The following is a 21,126-nucleotide window of genomic DNA, read 5'->3' as shown; positions in this document are numbered from 1 at the left end:
TCAGTGATAATTAAAAAATATAAACAAAAGCCAAAAACAAGTTATGAGTACCTATAACTCTCAAATTATGCCTCTAAATATTTTTGTATTTAAAATACTGAATTCAAATTTACAAACTCATTTATTTATATTCTAATGCTATCAAATTTCAATAATTGTATTAATATCTTTTTTCTGAAATATTTATATATCTTACAAAAGTGTACTAAATAAAAAAATTAGGAACCAATCAGTAGAATTTCCTTAAGATGAAGTAGTTGTCCTCACATTATTAGTAGGCAAACACGTACACGCAGATATATTTATATAAAATTTATAATTAAAAACCGTTAAATGAGGTGATACATTTAACTAAATTTTTATTTAATTAATTTTAACTATATTATCAATTTTATATAAAGAAAAAGTGTAGGGATCTTTTGTATTTTGTGGCCAACACTTAACCATAAAAAGAAGAGTTTTGTTAGAGAGATAATGACTTATTTGTACAATGTGTACAATGGGTTATATGAGGATTGAACTCTTAACCTTTCGGATCTAGAATTCTAATAAGATGTCATGATACCACTCATCCCAAAAATTTCAGCTGATAGGAAAAAATAACACTAATGATTATATCTCTAATACTTTCTAAATCTCCATTGTACACATTGTACAAATATTTCATTGGCTCCTCATACTTTCTCTAAAAAAAAGTAAGTGATCTCTTATTATTAAATATAATTTCACACTATTAAAAATACTATTAATAACCAATTAATAATTACAAAACAAAAGTTGCACAAAAATTACTCGCCATAACACTAGTATTAATTTTTACATGCGGATTTTTACCTAATTAGTATTGCTGTTGTTATTGTTGTTACCAAATGAAGTACTAGTCTCAAATTGGGTATGGCACTGTTCCAGTATAAATATAGGCTTGTATGTCTTGACATTTATGAAACTACTACTGTATCAAAAGTTTCATACAATATAATAATTCAAATAAAATTTTCCATGGCCATGTTTTTCTATGCAGCCATAATAACAATAATTGCATCAATCCTATACCTTGTTCATCACGCCAGAAGACGGCGTTGCAAAACTCCACTCTCCACCGATTGGCCAATCCTTGGCATGTTACCGCAACTTCTTTGGAACTTCTTCCAAATCCATGACTTCTTGGCGCACACCATCAACAAACAAGGTGGTACTGCGGAGTTCATGGGACCCTGGTTTACCAAAATGAACTATCTGGTAACCAGAGATCCCATGAATGCGCATCATATACTAAGCAAAAGGTTCGAAGATTATGTAAAAGGTGCCGATTTTCGCGAGGTTTTCGCTGCGTTTGGCGACGGTATTGTTGCCGCGGATTCAGAAAAATGGAAGGACATGAGGTCCTTGTTCCATTCTTTGTTCAAACACAAAAGCTTCGAGGTTTTGTTAGAGAAAACTATTCAGAAGAAACTTCAAAATAGCTTGCTTCCGATATTATCAAATCTTTGTGAAGAGACTACGGTGGACCTGCAAGATCTCTTTTGTAGATTCACATTTGATAATATAAGCTCGTTAGGGTTAGGGTTTGATCCCAATTCCCTTTCAATTGAATTCCCTGTTGTTGAAGCTAAGAAGGCTTTCGACGAAATCCAAGAATGCATTCTTTACCGACATGGAGTGCCGAGAAGTGTTTGGAAGCTTCAAGAATGGCTTCGGATCGGCGAAGAGAAGAAGATGGCGAAAGCATGCAGAGTTTTTGACAATTTTCTATGCACTGTTATAGCATCTAAGCTTGAAGAACTAAGCAAAACAGAAACTAATAATAATCATCGAGTTGATGAAAGTGTTCCTCATCAATTTGATAGCTTGCTTGAGGCGGTTACAAGAGACGAAGCGCGACGCGACGAAAAGTTCTTAAGAGATTCAGCATTCAATCTTTTTGTAGCTGGAAAAGATACAATTGCTTCGGCTCTTACCTGGTTCTTTTGGCTCGTTGCTACGCATCCGTTAGTGGAAGCTAAGATTCTTGAAGAAATTCGAGAAGTTTTTGGCGCTCATGACGAAGAACAGTACAAAATTTTAAGCATGGTGGATGCAAAGAAGCTAGTTTATCTCCACGGCGCTTTGTGTGAAGTTTTAAGACTTTTTCCTCCAATACCTCTGGAGCGCAAGCAGCCTATCAAAGCTGATGTGCTTCCAAGTGGACATGTTGTGGATTCGGATACAAATATTGTATTTTCTTTCTACGCAATGGGGAGATGTGAAGAAATTTGGGGGAAGGATTGCTTGGAGTTCAAGCCAGAGAGATGGATATCTGAAAAAGGAGGAATAATTCATGTGCCTTCTTACAAGTTCATTAGTTTTAATGCAGGACCAAGGACTTGTTTGGGTAAGGATATGTCTTTCATTCAAATGAAGATGGTTATATCTGCTATTTTGCGCCACTATTGTGTACATTTGGTGGAGGATCATCCTCGAGTTATTCCAAGCCTTTCAATTGCGCTTCTAATGAAGAATGGTTTGAAGGTTAAGATAACAAAAAGAGAAAAGATTCATTTACATAGATAGATGATTTTTCTATTATTTATTATATATATATATATATATATATATATATATATATATATATATATATATATATATAGGTGAATTCTACTCAACCCTCTCTAAAATAACATGTAAGTTACCCTTCATGATGTGTTACACTTTAATTGGTGATTATCTTAACCATGGTTAGATTATTTTATAATTACTATTTGAGATGGATAATGGTATAATTATCAAAAGAGTAAAGCTAGGGAACCAAAAGCATATCAGCCAAAATCCAGCCAAATACCTTTTGATGAATTCAAAATCTTTACGAGTTAATATATATGATGTTTCTTCTACTAAGTATGAGAATGTTTCTTTTTCGAATTTGTGTTTGACAAAAGGGAAAATAAATTTTGGATCGGGCTTGCTGAAAGGGTTCCGTGATCCCAGGAGTGATTATTGGGGATTTGAAACATATTAGTCAATGAGAGATTTTATTCAAAATGGCAATTAATAACAAACATTAAAAATTAAATAAAAATTAAATTAATTAATTTAATATTGTTTTGTTTATCTTTTGGCTGATCCCTTTTTGGTTCCATATACTTTTCCTTATCAAAAACTCCATTTCCGTTGAAGCACCTTTCCAACTCTTCCATTCTTTCTTCCAAGCATGTCGTCGACGTTTGTGACAAGAAGCGACAGTCGTCATCTACTGCTCTATTACGCAATTTCTTCTCTTTCTTCAATGCTCTATTACGCAATTTCTTCTGTGCATCATCCTTAACGACGTCGTTGAATTTCCTTCTTCCATAACTTTGCCGTCCTTCCCAACATGGCCAGCGCGAACGTCATCTCCTGGTCCTCTCACTCCCTCTTTTTGTCGTAGAATGGTTAGTTTGGTTATTAAATTTTGTCATTAAAAAATATATCTTTATTTAATTACATGATGGAACATATATTCATATGTAAAATATAATATAATAAAATAAATCTATTTAAAGTATTTAAAAATATAATTAAAATCAGGAATATACAAATATAATAATAAAATTTGTACTATAAACAAGTAAACATTTTTTTTATCATACATGAATTATTTAAAAAAATAAATAAACTGTTAAAATTAATAACACAAGTTTAAAATGATAAAATTCGACTTTCTTACAAATATTTTTTTATAGTATTTTATTTTTTTAATTTTTAATTTATTAGTACTTTATTATTTAATTAATGATTAAACAAATTATTTTCATAAGAAATCATTTTTTGTATTATCTTAAAGAAGAGATCAATATAATAGTTTAAAAAATAATGCAAAAATGACATTTTAAATAAAAAATAGTTAATATTAAAAATTTTAAATACAAAAGTAAATTGTATAGATATTTAAGATATAAATATAAAATACATGTCTAAAATAAATAAAACAGATAAAAATAATTCTTTATTTCTCGTGAGTATGTCTAAAATAAATAAAACAGACAAAAATAATTCATTATTTCTCATGAGTACTCCCATTTTATCTGTTTTATTTATTTTAGGCATGTATTTTTTCTCTATCTCTTAAATATTTATATAATTTATTTTTGTATTTAAAAATTTTAATATTAAATACTTTTTATTTAAAATATCATTTTAGGTTTTTTTAAACTGTTGTATTGGTCTCTTCTTTAAGATAATACAAAAAATAATTTTTCATAAAAATATTTTTTAATTATTAATTAAATAATAAAATACTAATAAATTGAAAATTAAAAGAATAAAAATACTATAAAAAGAATACGGTAAAAAATTGGATTTTATCATTTTAAATTTGTATTATTAATTTTAATAATATATATTTTTAAATAATTTATGTATGATAAACAAATATGTTTACTTGTTTAGAATACAAATTTATTATTATATTTATATGTTCACGATTTTAATTATACTTTTAAAGTATTTTAAATAGATTTATTTTATTATATTATATTTTACCTGTCAATATATATTTCATCATGTAATTAAATAAAAATATATTTTTTTAAAAAAAATTTAATAACTAAACTAACCATTAATTATGTTGGTAAGAAGTGATCTACGGCAGAAAGAAGGATAAAGTGAAGACGATTGGAGATAGCGATGACGGAGAAGAACAGGTAATGGAAATTCAAGAAAGAGATATGGAATAATCCATTGAAGAAAGAGATTGCGTGAAAAGGCAGTAGATTGCAACGACGTCAGCGCTGCTTCTTGTCACCACTGCGGCGACGACGATGCTTGGAAGGACCGAAGTTACATGATGAAAAAAGAATGGAGGAGTGAAGATATGCTTCAATTAATGGGAGTAAAGTTTTAATATTTTAAGAAATTATATCATTACTCATCTCAAATTATAAATTACAAAATAATCTAACTATGGTTAAGATACTGACCAATTAGAGTGTAACAAAGCTCATTTTTTGACCTCTCATTCGAACTATAACCCTTATAGATTCAAATCTGCCATGAACAATGATTTTTATGAAGGGGTTATCTAGTATCATACCCTGTGTCCTTCATTTCTCGCTGATTTGCCATCTTTGAAAAGAAAAGGTTTTCCTTTTGTTGACAACTTAATTTTTCTGGATTGGAATCACCTTTTTGACATCAAAAAACCTGTCTATCCCTTGTTGGTCAAAGAGTTTTATGCAAACATGACTTATCATGAAGGCACTGCTCATTCGTATGTCAAGGGCCGAGATATAGTTTTAAATAATGAGACCATCAGTGATGCTTTGAAGTATACTGATGTTGGGCCTTGTGCCTACACGTCAGTTAAGTGGGATGAAGGAGTTGGAGTTTCTTACAATGATGCCCTGACTAGTGTTTGTGAACATGTCTCCTTAATAGATGGCATTACACCCACACACAAAGCCCTAGGATATGAACGTGCTCAGTTGCACCGAATGGTCAACCACATTATACTTCCCCAAAGTGGTTCATATCAAAGGGTTTCATACACTGACACTCTTGTTTTATATGCCATTCTCACCAAAACTGAAATTTCATTTGCATATTTGATGGTTAGATACATGTTTGATTATGTTAGAAGTGAAAAGGACAAAGCTCTTCCTTATGGCATGTTTCTAACTTGTATTTTTGAGTATTTTGGTGTTGACTTGACCAATGAGAAATATGAAAATAGACATTCATATCTAAAGGGAGGTGGTTCAGTGAAACAGAACAAAGGACCCACTAGATCTGAAAGAGTTGTCCTAGATGATGAAGATGATGATTTTGTCCCCGAGGATTCTCCTGCTCCTTCCACTGAGGGAACATCCATCTCCACTGAAAAGAAATCTACTATGCTAAATATGGTTAAGGATGTTGCTCAAGAGTTTGTCTCTCAATCAAATCACTTGATTGCCATGAGCAAGGAACAAAGGAAACTAGCTAGCAAGCATGAGAACTTTCTAAAAAAATCGAGGGATAGGGTGGCTGTGCTCATGACCTTCATTGATAACCTTCAAAATGATGAAGACGTTGCCACTGATGTTGAAGAGGAAGCTGCTTCGGAGGGGAGTGGTTATGATGCCTAGATTTTGTCTCATGAAAATTGTTGCTGCTGCTCTTTCTGTCTCATGAATTCTATTTATTTTACTACTGTTGAACTGTTTTATTTTGGATGACTGTAATAACTCTAAATACTGCTGCACTGTTGATGGTTTAGTTGGGACTTTAAACTATGATCTAACCTTTCTTGCAGGATTTGTTTTACTGTTTTTGTTGATCTTGCTAGTCGTCCACCCTTGATGACAAAAGGGGGAGTAATAGTAGGATAAGCAATTTTTTGGCATTGATGCAGCTATTAGTATTTCTTTTGAAATTTTTTGTCTAATTGCTGCACTAAAATTTGATTCTACATGCTGAATACTGATGCTGATGATATTAGCTTGATGATTGGGCTGATTATGTGATGTTGCTCATTTGATATTCCTTATACAAGATATAGTGTGCATAGCTCTTTATTGTGCTTTCTTTAAGTACAATGTGAAACAGGGACAAAGAGGAAAGCATAAATCCAGGGGGAGCTAATATTGAAAAGGAAAAGGGGAGCAACATAAAAGCAAATGACAAATATCAAAGGGAGTTTCCAAACCTTACTCAAACTCAATTCCTTTTGATTATCGCTTAAATCATGTTTGTCATCAAGGGGAAGATTGTTGAGTTAAGAAATTAACTAAATTAATTAATGATGACAAACATTATTTTTGGGTAAAATAAATAATTAGTGTTAAATGTTAATAAGTATATGTTGCTAATTATTTATTTCATGTTGCAGGCCAAATTCATTTTAAGCAGCCCAAATGGTATAATAATAATTTAGCAAGGCTTATGGGTAAATAAACAAACTCAGCCCAAAAGAAACAAAGCCAAAGGATCTGATGGGCCAACCGGGTTGCTTAATGGAAATTCAATCCAAACACGTATCCATCTCACAAAGCTTCTTTTGTAAGATTGAAGTCTTCTCCCTCTTGAAGTGCAACATTCCTCTACTTTCTGACCAAGTCAAATCAACTTCAGAAAAAATAAGAAAGAGAGAGAGCTTCTTCACTAAGCTAGAAACCAAAGAAGCAAGAAAGAGAGAGTTGAAGCTTGAAGCACAGAAGCTAAAACAGAAATTCCAAACCAAATCAAGCTTAAGAAAGGTAATCCATCTCATCTTTCATGCATAAGATCCTCAACCCTTCTTCCCAACTCTCTGCTCTATCCGAAAATGGCATTTAAAAGAAAAGTTGATCTCTGTTCTTCACTGCTACAAATCCACGGTCACAAGAGATTCTTGGGGACCAAGTTGCATCTCTATGGTTCAGATTTGGTGACCATTGGAAAATAATTTTGGTTACTCCTTCATGGCTTTTGGTCAAGTTGGAAAAGTCAGAAGCAAAGGTCTTACTTTGATGTTTGAGAAGAAAAAGTGAGCTTGTGGGTTGGTAAAGCTCAGTGCTCAAGGAGTTGACCTAGGAAGATGAACCCATCAACATGCAAGGAGATAAAAGAGGTTTGCTGTTCATTCAGAAACCAAGGAGAGATAACCAGTGAATTGAGGTTTTGTTCTGAGAAGAGCTCTTTGAAGAAGTTCAACTAACTGGACAGTGTAACCTAATCAAAGGTGCATTCCGCCAGTATGAAGAACTGAATTAGAGGCTTGCTAATCTGGTTTTTCGCATAGCACAGAGGCTGTTGATGAAGTCAATCTCCTTCATGTTTTACCGATTGTAATGTACTTTTCTAAGTTTATCTTTTTGTAATTTCTTGTGAGAAAAGGCATTGTGAGAAAGCTCAAGAAAAAGCCATAAGTGGAAAAAGGTTGACTGAAACACTTTAGAGAAAAGCCTAGAGTTATTTTCAGATTTCTTTAAGATGGTTAAGTGTCTTGTATCTTGTACCTGTAAGGTATCCCTTTCTTAGTTGGGTTATCACTAAGAGGTATAGTTAGGTATTAGCATAGCAATGTCTAGTTAGGTTAGAACTTGAGTGTGATAGGATTGGGTCAATTCTGTGTTATTGGTGTATGTAATACTGTTAACTATAGTAAAATTCTTCCACAGTTGTGGAGGAGACTGGATGTAGGTTGCATAGCATAAGGCAACCGAACCAGGATACATGCTGGTGTTAGTTTTTTCTCTTTTCTACTGTGTTCTGTTTTCTGATATTCATGAGACAAAAATAAATTGTCTCAAATTTTCGTTGCTGAGTTCAAACAGAATCAAAACTGCAAATCTGTTTTAAAAGGGTAATAACAGCAACCAAAAAAGAAGGCATAGATTCAACCCCCTTCTCTAAGCCTACCACAACCTTCACTCAATTCTCCTCCATAGAGCATTAGAGCCTCCCTCCTTCCATGTAGTCATAGACCGTAGCCACCTCTCTCCTTCCTCCTCCTTCTCATCCATCTTTTTCACGCAATGCACGGTGGTGGTTTATTCCGTCACCAAGCAAGAAGCCTACGCCGCCACGAAGCATCTCTCCGTCGCCAAGAAACCTATGCCGCCACGAAGTGTAAACTCCGATCCGAGTAATTAGTAAATAATTAACTAATAAATTAATTATTATTTAAAAAAATTAGAAAATTAAATTATAGTTTAATAAGGTAGAAATAATTAAAACATGAATTTTAACACTAATTTTAAAAATTTTAATCCAAAATTGGACCAACGGACTAAACAGATTGAACCAAATTCATATTAGACCCAAAAACCCAAGCCCAATTACATAAAAACCTTTCCCCATTGTTTACGATTCAGAATTTCATAGAGAAGAAGAGGGAGAACGTTGATTTGGGGGAAACGAAAACACTATTTTTTGCTAACTTCTATCGCTCGTAACTTTCAATTTAGAGTTTCGATTGACGAGCCGTCAACGGCCACGTGTTCATCTCAGAATTCTCTACAAAATTTACCGAACAATTTTGTAAGAGAATAATGTTTTCTCACCCATTTCTTCCCTTTTTATTTCATGATTTAGGTTTTGGTAATTTAGATATTTTGTGATTTTGATGGTTTAGGGGTACTCTAGCGGTAGATAATCACTGGATTCTGTCCATTTGACACATGGATAACGGTAAGAAAATCCTAACCCTTGTAAATTGGTGATTTAGTGAGCTCAATATTAATTATTGTGATATTGTATGAATTAGATCGTATATCTTGTTTAATTGGAGTTAAATTGGTGGATATTGGAAGCTTGGAATTGAATCCTGGGAACTGAAAATTCAATTGGTGAGGAGTTGAAACTTTGGAGCTTGAGGAATGGTGGATAATTGAGGTGTTCCGAGTTTAGAGAGGAATTGGCTAAGGTATTGTTTTTTTTTTCTCGTAGTTAATATTTAATGTCACGTGAAAACTTAAGATAGAAGGCCTTAAGATAGGAATGAACTGAATAAATTATTGATGGATTGTGTATATTGTATGTGATGTGTGATTCAATTTCATAAACACTTTGCTATTGGAGTTGGTTGGTTTTTGGAAAAGATTTAAAATTGAAATTAGTTTAATTTTGAAATAATTTGATATTGGAAATGATTTGAATGATCGAGAAGTGTTTGGTTTGGTGGTTGAGACCCTTGAGGGGTGGCAAAAGTCCAAGTTTTAGAGGAAATGCTGCCGAAGTTTTTATGAAAATAGGAGGCTTCGTTTGAAGTGGTTATTTTAGAAAGATTTGGATTTTTAAGGATTTTATAATTTGATTTTGAGTTATTAAGAAAATGATTACATTTTGAGTTTGAATTAATTAGAAAAAAATGAATTATGTTTGAGTTAGGATTTTTGATGGACGGAATGAGAGGTATGATGATTATGATTGAATTTGAATGAATGTGAATGAATAATAATGAATTTGAGTTGAATATAAAAATGAAAATGAATTTGATTCAGAGTTGAGACTCCGGGTAATAGGGAGTGGCATTGTCCACTTGCTCCGGAAAAGAGATGAAGAAGAAGAATGATGAAAACTGAGTTTGATTATGAAATTGAATAAATATGATAAATGAGACATGGTTGAGGATAATTGATGACAAGTATGTCTGTATTTTCTCTCTAGTTGTAAGGGTGATAGGGCACCTATTCCCTCTAATGGTGACAGGGTACATAATCCCTTTAATGGTGACAGGGCACATAATTCCTCTAATGGTGACAGGGCACGTATTCCCTCTAATGGTATTAATGCGCAATAAAAAGACAGTGTCCGGGTTAACTACCAAATATGTCGGGTTTGGCTTGATAACCAACATAGGAGACTCATCGGCCATAGGGCATGCATACATCATATGTATATGTGTATTTTATTTGATCATGCATTAATTGAGCTTTCCTATGTGATTATTACGCTTACCTGCTATAATTGCTACCTGTTGTATCGGTATTCTACTTGTGTTTGCTTTGTCTGTATTGCTTGTCTATGCACCGGAGTTTTGGAGGAATGAAGAAAACAGAAAGTGAAGGATTGAATCACAATTAGATTGGAGGAGACAGAGAGTGAATTGTAGGGTTAGAGTTTAATGAGACAGAAAGTGAATTGTAGAATTAGAGTTAGATTGAGACTTGGATACTTTAAAGAGTTTTACCAAATTTATGGTTTAGTTTATTCCTTTAAGTTTATATATGAGTGACGGAGTTCTAGGATTGCCTTTGTCTTTTCCAGAACCTTTTATAATAACTATGTGGGTACATTTACCATGCTGAGAACCTCCAGTTCTCATTCCATACATATTGTTGCTTTTCGGATGCAGGTCAAGGGGTATCTCACTGAGCATTCTTGAGACTCTGTGGAAGTGAAGAATTCTGGGGACCTAGGTTGTATTTTATTTATGTTTATATATGTATATAGATTCTCCACCTTGTATTTTATGCTTCTTCCTCTTAGAGGTTGACTTGGAGAAACAGGTTGTCAGTTTTATGAATCTGAGATATTTTGGATTATATATATATATACTCTAGCCGGTCTTTGATTCGTAGGTCTAGTCTAGATCTTGATTATATAACTATCATTTGGAACTCTACTTTTTTATATCTGTCTTTTGGTTTTCTGTATAAGTTTTCTATATTTCTGATTCTCGTGAGCGTTGTACCTTCGATTTTGTTTTCGTCGTACCCCTTTTCTTTCAAGACTCCCAGATATATTATCTTTATTATTATTATATATATATATATATTTATTATTTTTAAAGGTCGTAGCGCCTCACCACCCCTGATTTACGTCTTAGGCGTAAAGTTCTGTATGGTAGGGTGTTACACGAAGCACCTCTCTGTCGCCAAGTAGCCGTCGCCGTCACCAAGTAGACGTCTCCGTCACCGAGAACCCCGCGCCGTCGTCAAATCCTCTCCTATAACTCAATAATATCTTCTTCAAAGGTCAGTATGTGTCCTAATTTCTGGAATAAAAATTGTTGTTGTTGTTGGTTCTTCTGTTGCTGGTTTGCTGGCCTTAATTTCACTATAAGAGACACGTCGAATAGCGGTGATTTTTTGATGAATTTGCGATGGTTTTAAACTGCCGTAAAACAACATACTGGCGGTTCCGGAAGCATTGCGGTTTCAAGGGTGGAGATTATATTTTGCACCGGTTGCAAACTGCCGCAATTTAGTCAATGGATTTTAAAAAAAAATTGCAACGATTTTAAAACACAAATGTTGGTATAATCTCAATATATATCACAAGAATCAAACATCATGGTTGATCCTCAGACCAATTTATAATGCTTTTGCAATCTAAACTTTGAAAAATTAACTTAAAAAGCACAATTCTTTTGCGGTGATGATTCAGGTTCTGGTGAATCGTTCAGTACAAAAATTGGTAACAATATTTCAAAAATTAAACAATGAAATCTTACCAGATCAGCAACATTACATTTAAAACAAAAACAAAACAAAAGATTAAATTAAAAAAATTCAAGAAGAAAAAGATTAATGTGAACCAATTTGAATTTTGAAAAAAAAAATAGAACACAGTTGAAAGAGGAATTTTTTACATACCAATAATCTGAACCAAGAGCTGAGTAGACCTTAGAACTGAACCAGAGGAAGGAGGGAGCAAATCGGCGATGGATCCACCTGCAAGGGAAAGCGCAACGAAACTGGTACTGACGGGTGGAGGGAAACGATGGCAATGGATCCTAATCATGCACCTTGTTTATTTTCTGTTAACCCACCAACAAACTTAGCCACTAAATGACAGTATGACTACTTTGACTCAAGCTTAGTAGGTAAAAAAGCACATGCTTTAGGCCTCACAAGAAAAAGTATAATTCTGAGACAACGCCTTTAAGAAGAAAGTATAGGAATAAATTGCCAAGACAGTTATCCAAACTTCAAAATCTCAAAATGTGAATAGCATTACAAACACAGTAAAATAAAATAAATATGCTCAACTCAAGCTTGGGCTCAATGAAAAGTGAACTTAATTCCCAATATTGAGCTCATATCACTAAAATTCAGGTGCAACTCAAGCTCAAGAACTAATTCAAGTCAAATTAAACCTTTTGATAATAATAACCATAATAATTAAGGAATCCAATTGAAAATAGCTAATAGTAGGGTTAACTAAGTTGCAGCTTGCCCCCCTAACATTTCAAGCAATTTCAAACAATACCCAATTCATAAAGCTAAATTCCAAATCAAATTAGCTAATGATAAATTTTTATTCTTTTTTCATTTATCATGTTTGTGTACCTGGTACCAAGGTTGAGGCCAAGAAGGAGAAGAGTAAGGAGGAGCAAAAGGATCCTACTCGAGGTGCCAAAGCCATACTATGTCGTCAATTTTATTGGCAATTTGAGGAATGCGGAAGGTCTCAGAGGCCCAAGTAAGTCTGTTGTCGATCCCTCGCTTGAGAAAATCCAATAAAGGAGACACCATAAACTAACCTCATAAAGTCCAATATCTTCATCAGGAATCTATATAGCTATAGCAGATTTGATGAACCACGCAGCCGTAGGAGGAGTGGCGAGCAAATCTGGTAGAAAAGATGAGACAAAGAGTCCAGTGTCGTCGTCTTCATTTGAACGAGTAAAAATAGCACCGATGGTACCTCTGGGAAGAAGATTTAGGGTAGCAAAGTTTGGGGATGTTTATTCAAACAGAGAAAAGAGGGAAAAGGGTGTGTCTAATGGGGTTGGCGGCATCAAAGGTCAAATTTGATGGTGGCAAGATGTTGTGGCAAGAGAACTCAAGGGAGGAGGAGAGACATTGGGCTGCGGCTCTTATAAGCGATAATGCCAGAAAAATGAGATCATGAGAAAAGGAGGTTGAAGCATCGCCGAAAGAAATAACTGCTCTTCCAGTGTTCACCACTAAAACCGTCGAAAAACCAACAAATAGCGACTGTTGTCAAAATATCTATTAATTATCCGCGACTATCTTCTGTTGTTGTGGTAGTGTTTGTTGTTGTTGCTGGCCCTAATTTGTTGTTGTTGCCGCTAATTTATTGTTGTGGTTATTTTGTTGCTGGTTTGCTGCTAATTTATTGTTGTTGTTCCTAATTTCTAATTTTAAATTTGTTGATGATTTGCTGCTAATTTATTGTTATTGCTATTGTTGCTAATTTGCTGTTAATTTGTTGTTGCTGTTGCTAAGTTGTTGCTAATTTGTTGTTGCTGTTGTTGTTGATTTGTTGCTAATTTATTACTGTTGTTCCTAATTTAAATTTGTTGCGTTGTTACTGTAATTTATTGTTATTGTTTGAGAACAGATTCATTGTAATTCTTATTGTTTGATGACAAATTTTTTATATAATAATTTAATGTATGTTCATTTGCTATGTTTATATGTATGTAATTAGCAAGCAATGAATCCATACCTAAAGTTGGAGGTGAAAATGTTGAGTCTGTAGTGCGTTTGTCAACAGACATAGGTTTTTTTTTTTTAAATGTGCTTGTTTTATGTTTATGTATGTTTATTTTATACTTAGTTATTGAGATAAATTAAAATTGTATTAAATTTAAATGTAATGTGCTCTTATTTCAATTTATTAACTATTTTAAATTTTATTTTACTGTAATTAATGATTTATTTAATCATAATTTAAAAAATAAAAAAACTAACGAATCAAACCGCTATTAATTTAATTTGATTCAGTTTGGTTGGTGTAAAGACAACAAACCGGTCTATTGTTTATGAAAAGAAACTGATCATATCAATTAGGTTTGTTTTTGGTCCAAAACCAAATTAAACCAAACCAATAACACCCTATATCCAGCATGTTTTCTCGCGAGTTCTCACTCATTTCCAATGAAATCATCACATTACTACTTTTAGTTATTTACATATTTAATTTAGATTCACAATACAGATCGAGCTCTATATATATAGGGAACCCCTTTTTGGAGGTCCATTGAATTTTGGGCATGTGCATGGATCACATGTTCTCTATTCGAAACCAAGACGGTTCTTAAAATCTTAATTATTCCACCGGTAACAAAAATATTTCAAACAATTTCAGATCTAATTACTTGGATGAGAGGTTTTCTCTTTAGTATTTTTCGTTAAAAATTTGAAAATAAAAAATAATAGATTTACAAATTTTTATTTATTAGATATTATTTAATTTTATTTTTTTACTTTAAATACAAAAATTTAATTTTATAATTTAAAATTTAAAAATAAAAAAATTAGGTTTTTAACATTTTAATTTTTTTAAAAATATTTTTTTAGTTTTTATTCATCGAATAATACTACATTCACACACTTGATTTTTTTTATTTCTAAATTTTTAAATTATAAAATTAAATATTTTTATTTACAATAAAAAATAAAATAAAATCTAATAATAAAAATTAAGAGTATTTTAATTAAAAATTTTGAAATTCTTTTTATTAGATGAAACAATAAATGTTACTGGAAATTTTCCATCTAATAATATGATGTTTTTTAAAATGGCAAATGAGAATAGAGATTTGGATAATAAGTTTTGTAAAATATAAGTATAGGAATTGATAGACAAACTAAGTAACTACATTACTTAATCCTCTCTCTTCCTAATCCAATGCTTTCCTAGGGTTTTGAAGGAGTGTAGCGCAAAACTTCCGTACACATCGTGTGTTTTCGTCATTGTGCAACAAAAGTCGGTGAGATCCTGTTCCGTCAAATACAAACAACATGTCAAACACAAATACCATACCAGATACACAAAACACAATTCAAGACCAAGAGAATGAAGAACTCCTGGTAGTGTTCAACAATGAAGATGTGAAGGAAGGCTTACAAGGATGCGAAAATAGCTTAATAAAAAGATTACTGACAGAAAAAGCATCAACAGCGCATGGATACAATCTGCAATGCAGAATATTTGGAAAAAAACTAGAAGGACTGAGAATAGTAGAGTTGAAGCATAAGACCTACCAATTTTTTTTTTTTCAGAAAGAGATAGACTTAGATAGAGTGCTGAAGGAGAGTCCATGGTTTTTTAGAAACTCGTGGTTTCTCTTGAAGAAATGGGATAGAAGCGAGGATCCAGTAGAAAAAGGACTAGATAAAGCTGACATCAAGGTGCAAATATGGAACTTACTTGAACATTGTAAGACTGCAAGGTTAGGGTGAAAGATAGCATCTGCTTTGGGTGTTGTTAAAGAATGTGATATTTTTGAAAACACAAGAGACCAAGTACATTTCATAAAAGCCATAGCAACTCTTAACACCACCAAACCCATCCTAAAAGGGGCGAATATTGGCAGTAAGGAAGATAGGTTGATCTGGACAGAGTTCAAATATGAAAAGCTACCTAACTTCTGTTACTACTGCAGGCTGATATAGCAAGAAAAAAGCAACTGCCAACAAGCAATAAAGGACGAGGAAAAGAGAGAGAACAAATCTAAAGATCTGGGATCATGGTTGAAAGCCAGTTTGAAAGAAAACATAGTGAAAGTAGTGAAAAATCAACAAAATGAAAATTTAGAGGAAAGGAAGGAAAAAAATGCAATATCCCAGCAAAGACTTACTGCAAGAATGCTAGAAAAGTTAGAGAAATTAACAATGAAAGATAGACCAGAGTCATCTAACAGTAAGGAAAAAAAGGCAGAACAATTACAATACAAGCCAGAACAGAGAGCAAGGATAGAACAAGAAGGAACAGAAGAAATCCCTTTAACACTGGTGAAACAAAACAACAAGATACTGCTGATGATGGCCATTGAATCCCTACCAGAAAAAGTAGAACAAAAAGAGAGTACAGAAAACATAGAAGAAGAAGCAAGCAGGAAAGAAACAAAGAAGAAAGAGAGAGAGAGAGTTGATTCCAATAGTCTTGGAAGAGGTCACTAGCACAAAAACAGCAAAGGAGACAATAAAACAAGAAAACAAAAGGTGGAAGAGGCAAGCAAGACAAATGGCAGCAACAACAACAAATGAAAAAGAGAATGCAGATTTTTGGAGGACAAAAGAGGAAGGCACTAAAGTCTGAGGAGATGGAGATTGACAGTACTAAGGTGAAGATGATAAAGATTAATGCAAAACCCATACTTCTAGCGGCAGAGGCTGCTGCCGAAGGCCATGTAGATGATTAGATGAAACTGTAGTGGGTTTAGGAGTCCATGGGCAGTTTGAGCTTTGACAAAGCTCATTAAACAACAAGGACCTAACATTGTCTTCCTCGTGGAGATAAGGAAAAAAGAAATAGAAATGATGAGAATGAGGTATAAAGGAGGGATGGCTAATATAGTGGTTGTAGACTGTGAGGGTGATGGTAGACAAAGAGCTGGGGGCCTAACAATTTTGTGGGACAGCACTATCAAATAAAAGTCAGATCTTTATCTACCAATCACATAGATATGGAGGTGGAAGTGTTGAAAAAAGAGCAAAGGTGAAGAGCAACAGAATTTTACGGGAAGCCAAAGAATGAAAATAAACACATTGATTGGGATCTCTTAAAGTCGCTAGGGAGAGACTCTAATTTGGCATGGATAGTGTTCGGAGATTTCAATCAAATCATGGGACAAGAGGAGAAGCAAGGGGGACCCAGTTACTTATTCGCAGGTTTAGGGTTTTAGAGACGCTGTCCAAATAAATGAACTGCTTGATATTGACTTTGTGGGCCACTCATTTACATGAACAAATGGCCAATCAAGGGAAGATAATATCCAAGAAAGATTGGACAGGGCTTTGGCAACTATGAAATAAAAACAATCCTTTCCAAAAATAATTGTCCAACACCTCAACAAATACAAATCAGACTATAACCCTATTTTAATTGATATGATGGGCGAGAAAAGTTGAAGAAAAAAGATTTCTCACAGGTTCAGATTTGAAGAATGTTGGCTATGCAATGTAGAGTATGAAAAAATTGTGGAAGAAGCGTGGAAAGGGAAACAAGGACCCATACAAGAAAGAATAGCTTGTTGCAGAAAGGAGCTAGATAGATGGGAGGACAGGCTCTTTGGAGACATACCAAAGAAGATAAGAAAGCTACAAAACAAACTCCAACACCTAAATACCATAAAATAGGAAGAAGGAGTCATCTTGCAAATCAAAGAGGTGGAAGCGGATTTGGACGAAACATTTAAGGAGAAAGAAACTTGGTGGGCTCAAAGATCCCAAACTAATTGGTTTAAGTATGGAGACCAAAACTTTATATTCTTTCACAAAAAAGCTTCACAAAGAAAGAGTAGGAATTGGGTGAAAGCCATCAAGGATGACATCGGAGTAACACATGTGAAATTAAAGGGGAGAACATTGAAGAGGTGATAGTGGAGTATTTTGATAACATTTTTAGGTCAGAGGGTGTGGAAAAAGTAAGACAAGCGACTGATATAGTGAAGAATAGGGTTGATGCAGAGAAAAGAGAATTCTTAGATCAGCTTTTCACTGTTGAAGAAGTAATCCATGCCCTCAAACGGATGCATCCAACCAAAGCACCAGGACCTATAGTATGCCGGCACTCTTTTACCAAAAAATATGGAGAATTGTGGGTATATTATTGATTATGTGCTTAATATTCTAAATCATGAAGCTGATCACTCGCCTATTAATTCAACCCATATTTGTATGATTTCAAAAATCAAGAATCCTAGATATGCCAAAGGCTTTAGGCCCATCTCTTTATGTAATGTTTTTAAATTAGTTACCAAAACTATTGCAAATAGACTTAAACAAGTTTTTTCGGATATTGTTGGAGAGTTTCAAAGTGCCTTTGTACAGGACAAGTTAATCACTGACAATGGATTGGTGGCATTTGAAATTTTTCATTACATGAAGAAGAAGGTGACAAGCCAAAAGAGGTACATTGGACTCAAATTAGACATGGCCAAGGTATATGATAGAATAGAGTGGTGCTTCTTGAAAGAGGTCATGATATCAATGGGTTTCTCACAAAGATGGGTGAATTTAATCCAAAAATGTGTCTCGACGGTGACTTTTTCAATTCTGGTTAATGAAATCTCAAGTAAACCGATTGTACCAACTCGGAGTTTGAGGCAGGGAGATCCTTTATCTCTCTACCTTTTTGTTTTGTGTGTAGAGGTATTCTCAGGACTCCTAATCAAACAATGAGACTATCAGAGGTATTAGAGTTACCCGACAAGCTTCCCAGATAAACCACCTATTTTTTGCAGATGATAATATCTTGTTCTCCAGAGCATCTGACCAAGACATTCAGAGTATTAAGGAAGTTCTAACCCAATACCAGACAGATTCATGCCAAAGAATCAATTTGGATAAGTCAAAAATTTTCTTCAGCCAAAATGTGCCTACTATCAGATAAAATCTTATCCAAGACTAGTTAGGGATAAAGGTAGTAGAACAAACATTCGAAGTACTTGGGTTTGCCCACTTTCGTAAAAAGATCCAAATTTTTTTTTATTTTATCCAGGAGAGAGTTTGAAAGAAGTTCAAGGGATGGAAGGAGAAATATCTCTCAAGAGTAGGAAAGGAGACACTGATAAAAGCGATTGTACAGTCAATTCCTATTTATATCATGGGATGCTTTCAAATACCCAAAGGACTCTGCCAACACCTAGATGCCATGATAAGAAAATTTTACTAGGGGAGTAGGAATGGCCAGAGAAAGATACATTGGATTAATTGGGATAAACTTTGTTCTAGCAAACCAGAAGGTGGATTAGGATTCCGAAAATTTGAGGCCTTTAATTAAGCACTTTTGGCAAAACAAGGGTGGAGATTAATAACAAGACCTGAGTCCCTAGCAGCAAGAGTTCTAAAAGCAAGGCATTTTTCAAGAACTAGTTTTCTAGAAGCATCAACAGGTTATGCCCCAAGCTACACATGGAGAAGTATTTTGAATGCAAAAAAAATTTTTGATTTGGGAGGGAGAGACTATGGAGGATAGAAAATGGAATGTCTGTAAAGATTTGAGGGTACCATGACTACTAGAATATAACAATCACAGAATATGAAGCCCAATTAATACTTTAGATGAGAATGCAACTGTTAGAGAGTTAATGAATGATGAAGAAAATAGATGGGATATTATGAAAATCAGGAACATGTTCATGAAGTTCGAAGCCCAACAAATCATAAGAATTTCACAACCAATAACAGCACAACAAGATCAATATTATTGGAAATTCTTAAGGAATGGGGAGTACAAGGTCAAGGATGCGTACCACAAGATCATAAAGTAAGAATAACTCCGGAACAGAAGTAGGGTATCACCAAACTCAGAAGAGCCTCAATGAAAACAATTTTGGAAGGCAAAAGTCCACCCCGCGCATTTCACTGTGCTTGGAGAATCCTTAATAAATCACTGCCAACAAAGTTGAACCTGCAAAAGAGAGATGTCAATTGTATTGCCCTCTGCCCTCGCTGTTGGAAGAACGAAGAATCTGAAACTCACCTTTTTAAGAATTACAAATTTGCTCGAAGATTTTAGTTTCACTCCCCTTTGATAATTCGAACGACTGCAAATTCATCTATGGAAGCACCAGAGTGGATTGAATTTTTGCTAAAATTTCTTAATTCCCAAGATCAAGGTTTGATGTGCAACTGTCTTCTATCTCTTTGAACAAGCTATAACCATTTTATTTTCGAGAATAAAAAAGAATCTTTTATGGAAGTAGTTGATCGAACAAGAAAAAAGTATGAGGAGTTCCTTTTTGCTTTAAGAATCACCAAAGCCAAACTCCAATCACCTCCTCCTGGATCCAACAGTTTCAAAAGATGGGTTTGTCTAACTATGAATTTCATTAAAATAAATGTGGATGCATCTACTTTAGATAATAGATGGTTGGCGTAGAAATAGTGGTAAGAGATGATTTTGGTACCATCTTAATGACCAGCACGTGGAAAGGAGACTTATCCCTTAACTCCCGAGAAACTGAAGGTATTGGCTTGTTTAATGGGTTTAGAAAAAATTTAACAATATTATTTTTTTGATGTTATTGTGAAAAATGATGATATAGAAGTTATCTAAAATTTGAGATCTAACAAGAGCTAAAATAGTTATTTTGGGTTTTTTTATTGTTGATTGTTTTAATTTAGTAACTAGTTTAAGATCAGTAAAATTTTCTTATGTAAAAAGAAGTGATAATAGAGTAACTCGTAAATTGGCTAAAATGGTTCTTATTAATCCAAATAAAATGTATATAAAAAATGCTCAAACTAATATTTGTAATCTTGCTTTTTTTAAATACTATTAATCCTATTCATGAATAAACTATTTATTTACATTGTCAAACAAAAAAATATGAGAATTGATTCAAAACTTTCAAACTATACAAATTTAATTGAAATTTGTGTGAAACCGTAGATATTAAAACTAATTCAGTAATTGATTCGATCAAGATATTAAATTATTGGATTTGATCGGTATTCATTGGTTGAATTGTTTGTTTTGATATTAATTATTAAAATTAAATAAATATGTAAAATATAAAATAAAATATAATTTAATCAAAACTCTATTATATATATATATAAAATAAGTATCACTCATTTTACAGTTGTCTTAATGGCAAAATGAGCCTAATGAATTTTTAGCTCCACTCCTAATTTTGTCGGTTAGATCGGATTAGAATTGGTTTCCATAGATTTGACCAATGTTGACAAATTCAATTATAGGTTTGATCTGTATAATTAATCGAATTGGATAGATCACAAGTTCATAGGTTTTTTTGGCCGAATCAGATGGTGCAGTTCAAAT

General features: G+C 33.4%; 1 protein-coding gene and 2 long non-coding RNA genes across 3 annotated transcripts; 1 reads left to right on the top strand and 2 right to left on the bottom strand.

The window, feature by feature from the left end:
• Positions 1-999: 999 nt before the first annotated feature.
• On the top strand, positions 1,000-2,550 carry LOC112803756 (alkane hydroxylase MAH1-like). The gene has a single exon (XM_025847226.3). The coding sequence runs from the start codon at positions 1,000-1,002 to the stop codon at positions 2,548-2,550; it is 1,551 nt and encodes a 516-aa protein (XP_025703011.3).
• Positions 2,551-11,738: 9,188 nt separating this feature from the next.
• On the bottom strand, positions 11,739-13,427 carry LOC140184601 (uncharacterized). The gene is made up of 2 exons (XR_011881687.1): positions 12,711-13,427; positions 11,739-12,178 (listed from the first exon to the last, which is right to left on the bottom strand). It is a non-coding gene; the product is annotated as an uncharacterized lncRNA (long non-coding RNA).
• Positions 13,428-14,821: 1,394 nt separating this feature from the next.
• LOC112801928 (uncharacterized) lies at positions 14,822-20,295 on the bottom strand. The gene is made up of 3 exons (XR_003202137.2): positions 19,822-20,295; positions 19,592-19,749; positions 14,822-15,111 (listed from the first exon to the last, which is right to left on the bottom strand). It is a non-coding gene; the product is annotated as an uncharacterized lncRNA (long non-coding RNA).
• Positions 20,296-21,126: the final 831 nt, after the last annotated feature.

This window comes from Arachis hypogaea, chromosome 5 (genome assembly GCF_003086295.3).
Source record: "Arachis hypogaea cultivar Tifrunner chromosome 5, arahy.Tifrunner.gnm2.J5K5, whole genome shotgun sequence".
In the NCBI taxonomy this organism is placed as follows: Eukaryota; Viridiplantae; Streptophyta; class Magnoliopsida; order Fabales; family Fabaceae; genus Arachis; species Arachis hypogaea.
Note: the sequence above shows the minus strand (reverse complement) of the source record. Positions and strands in the feature narration are given on the sequence as shown.

What these genes read in the sequence shown, in the direction of transcription:
- LOC112803756 (XM_025847226.3), top strand. Translation starts at nt 1,000, where the DNA reads ATGGCCATGTTTTTCTATGCAGCCATAATAACAATAATTGCATCAATC.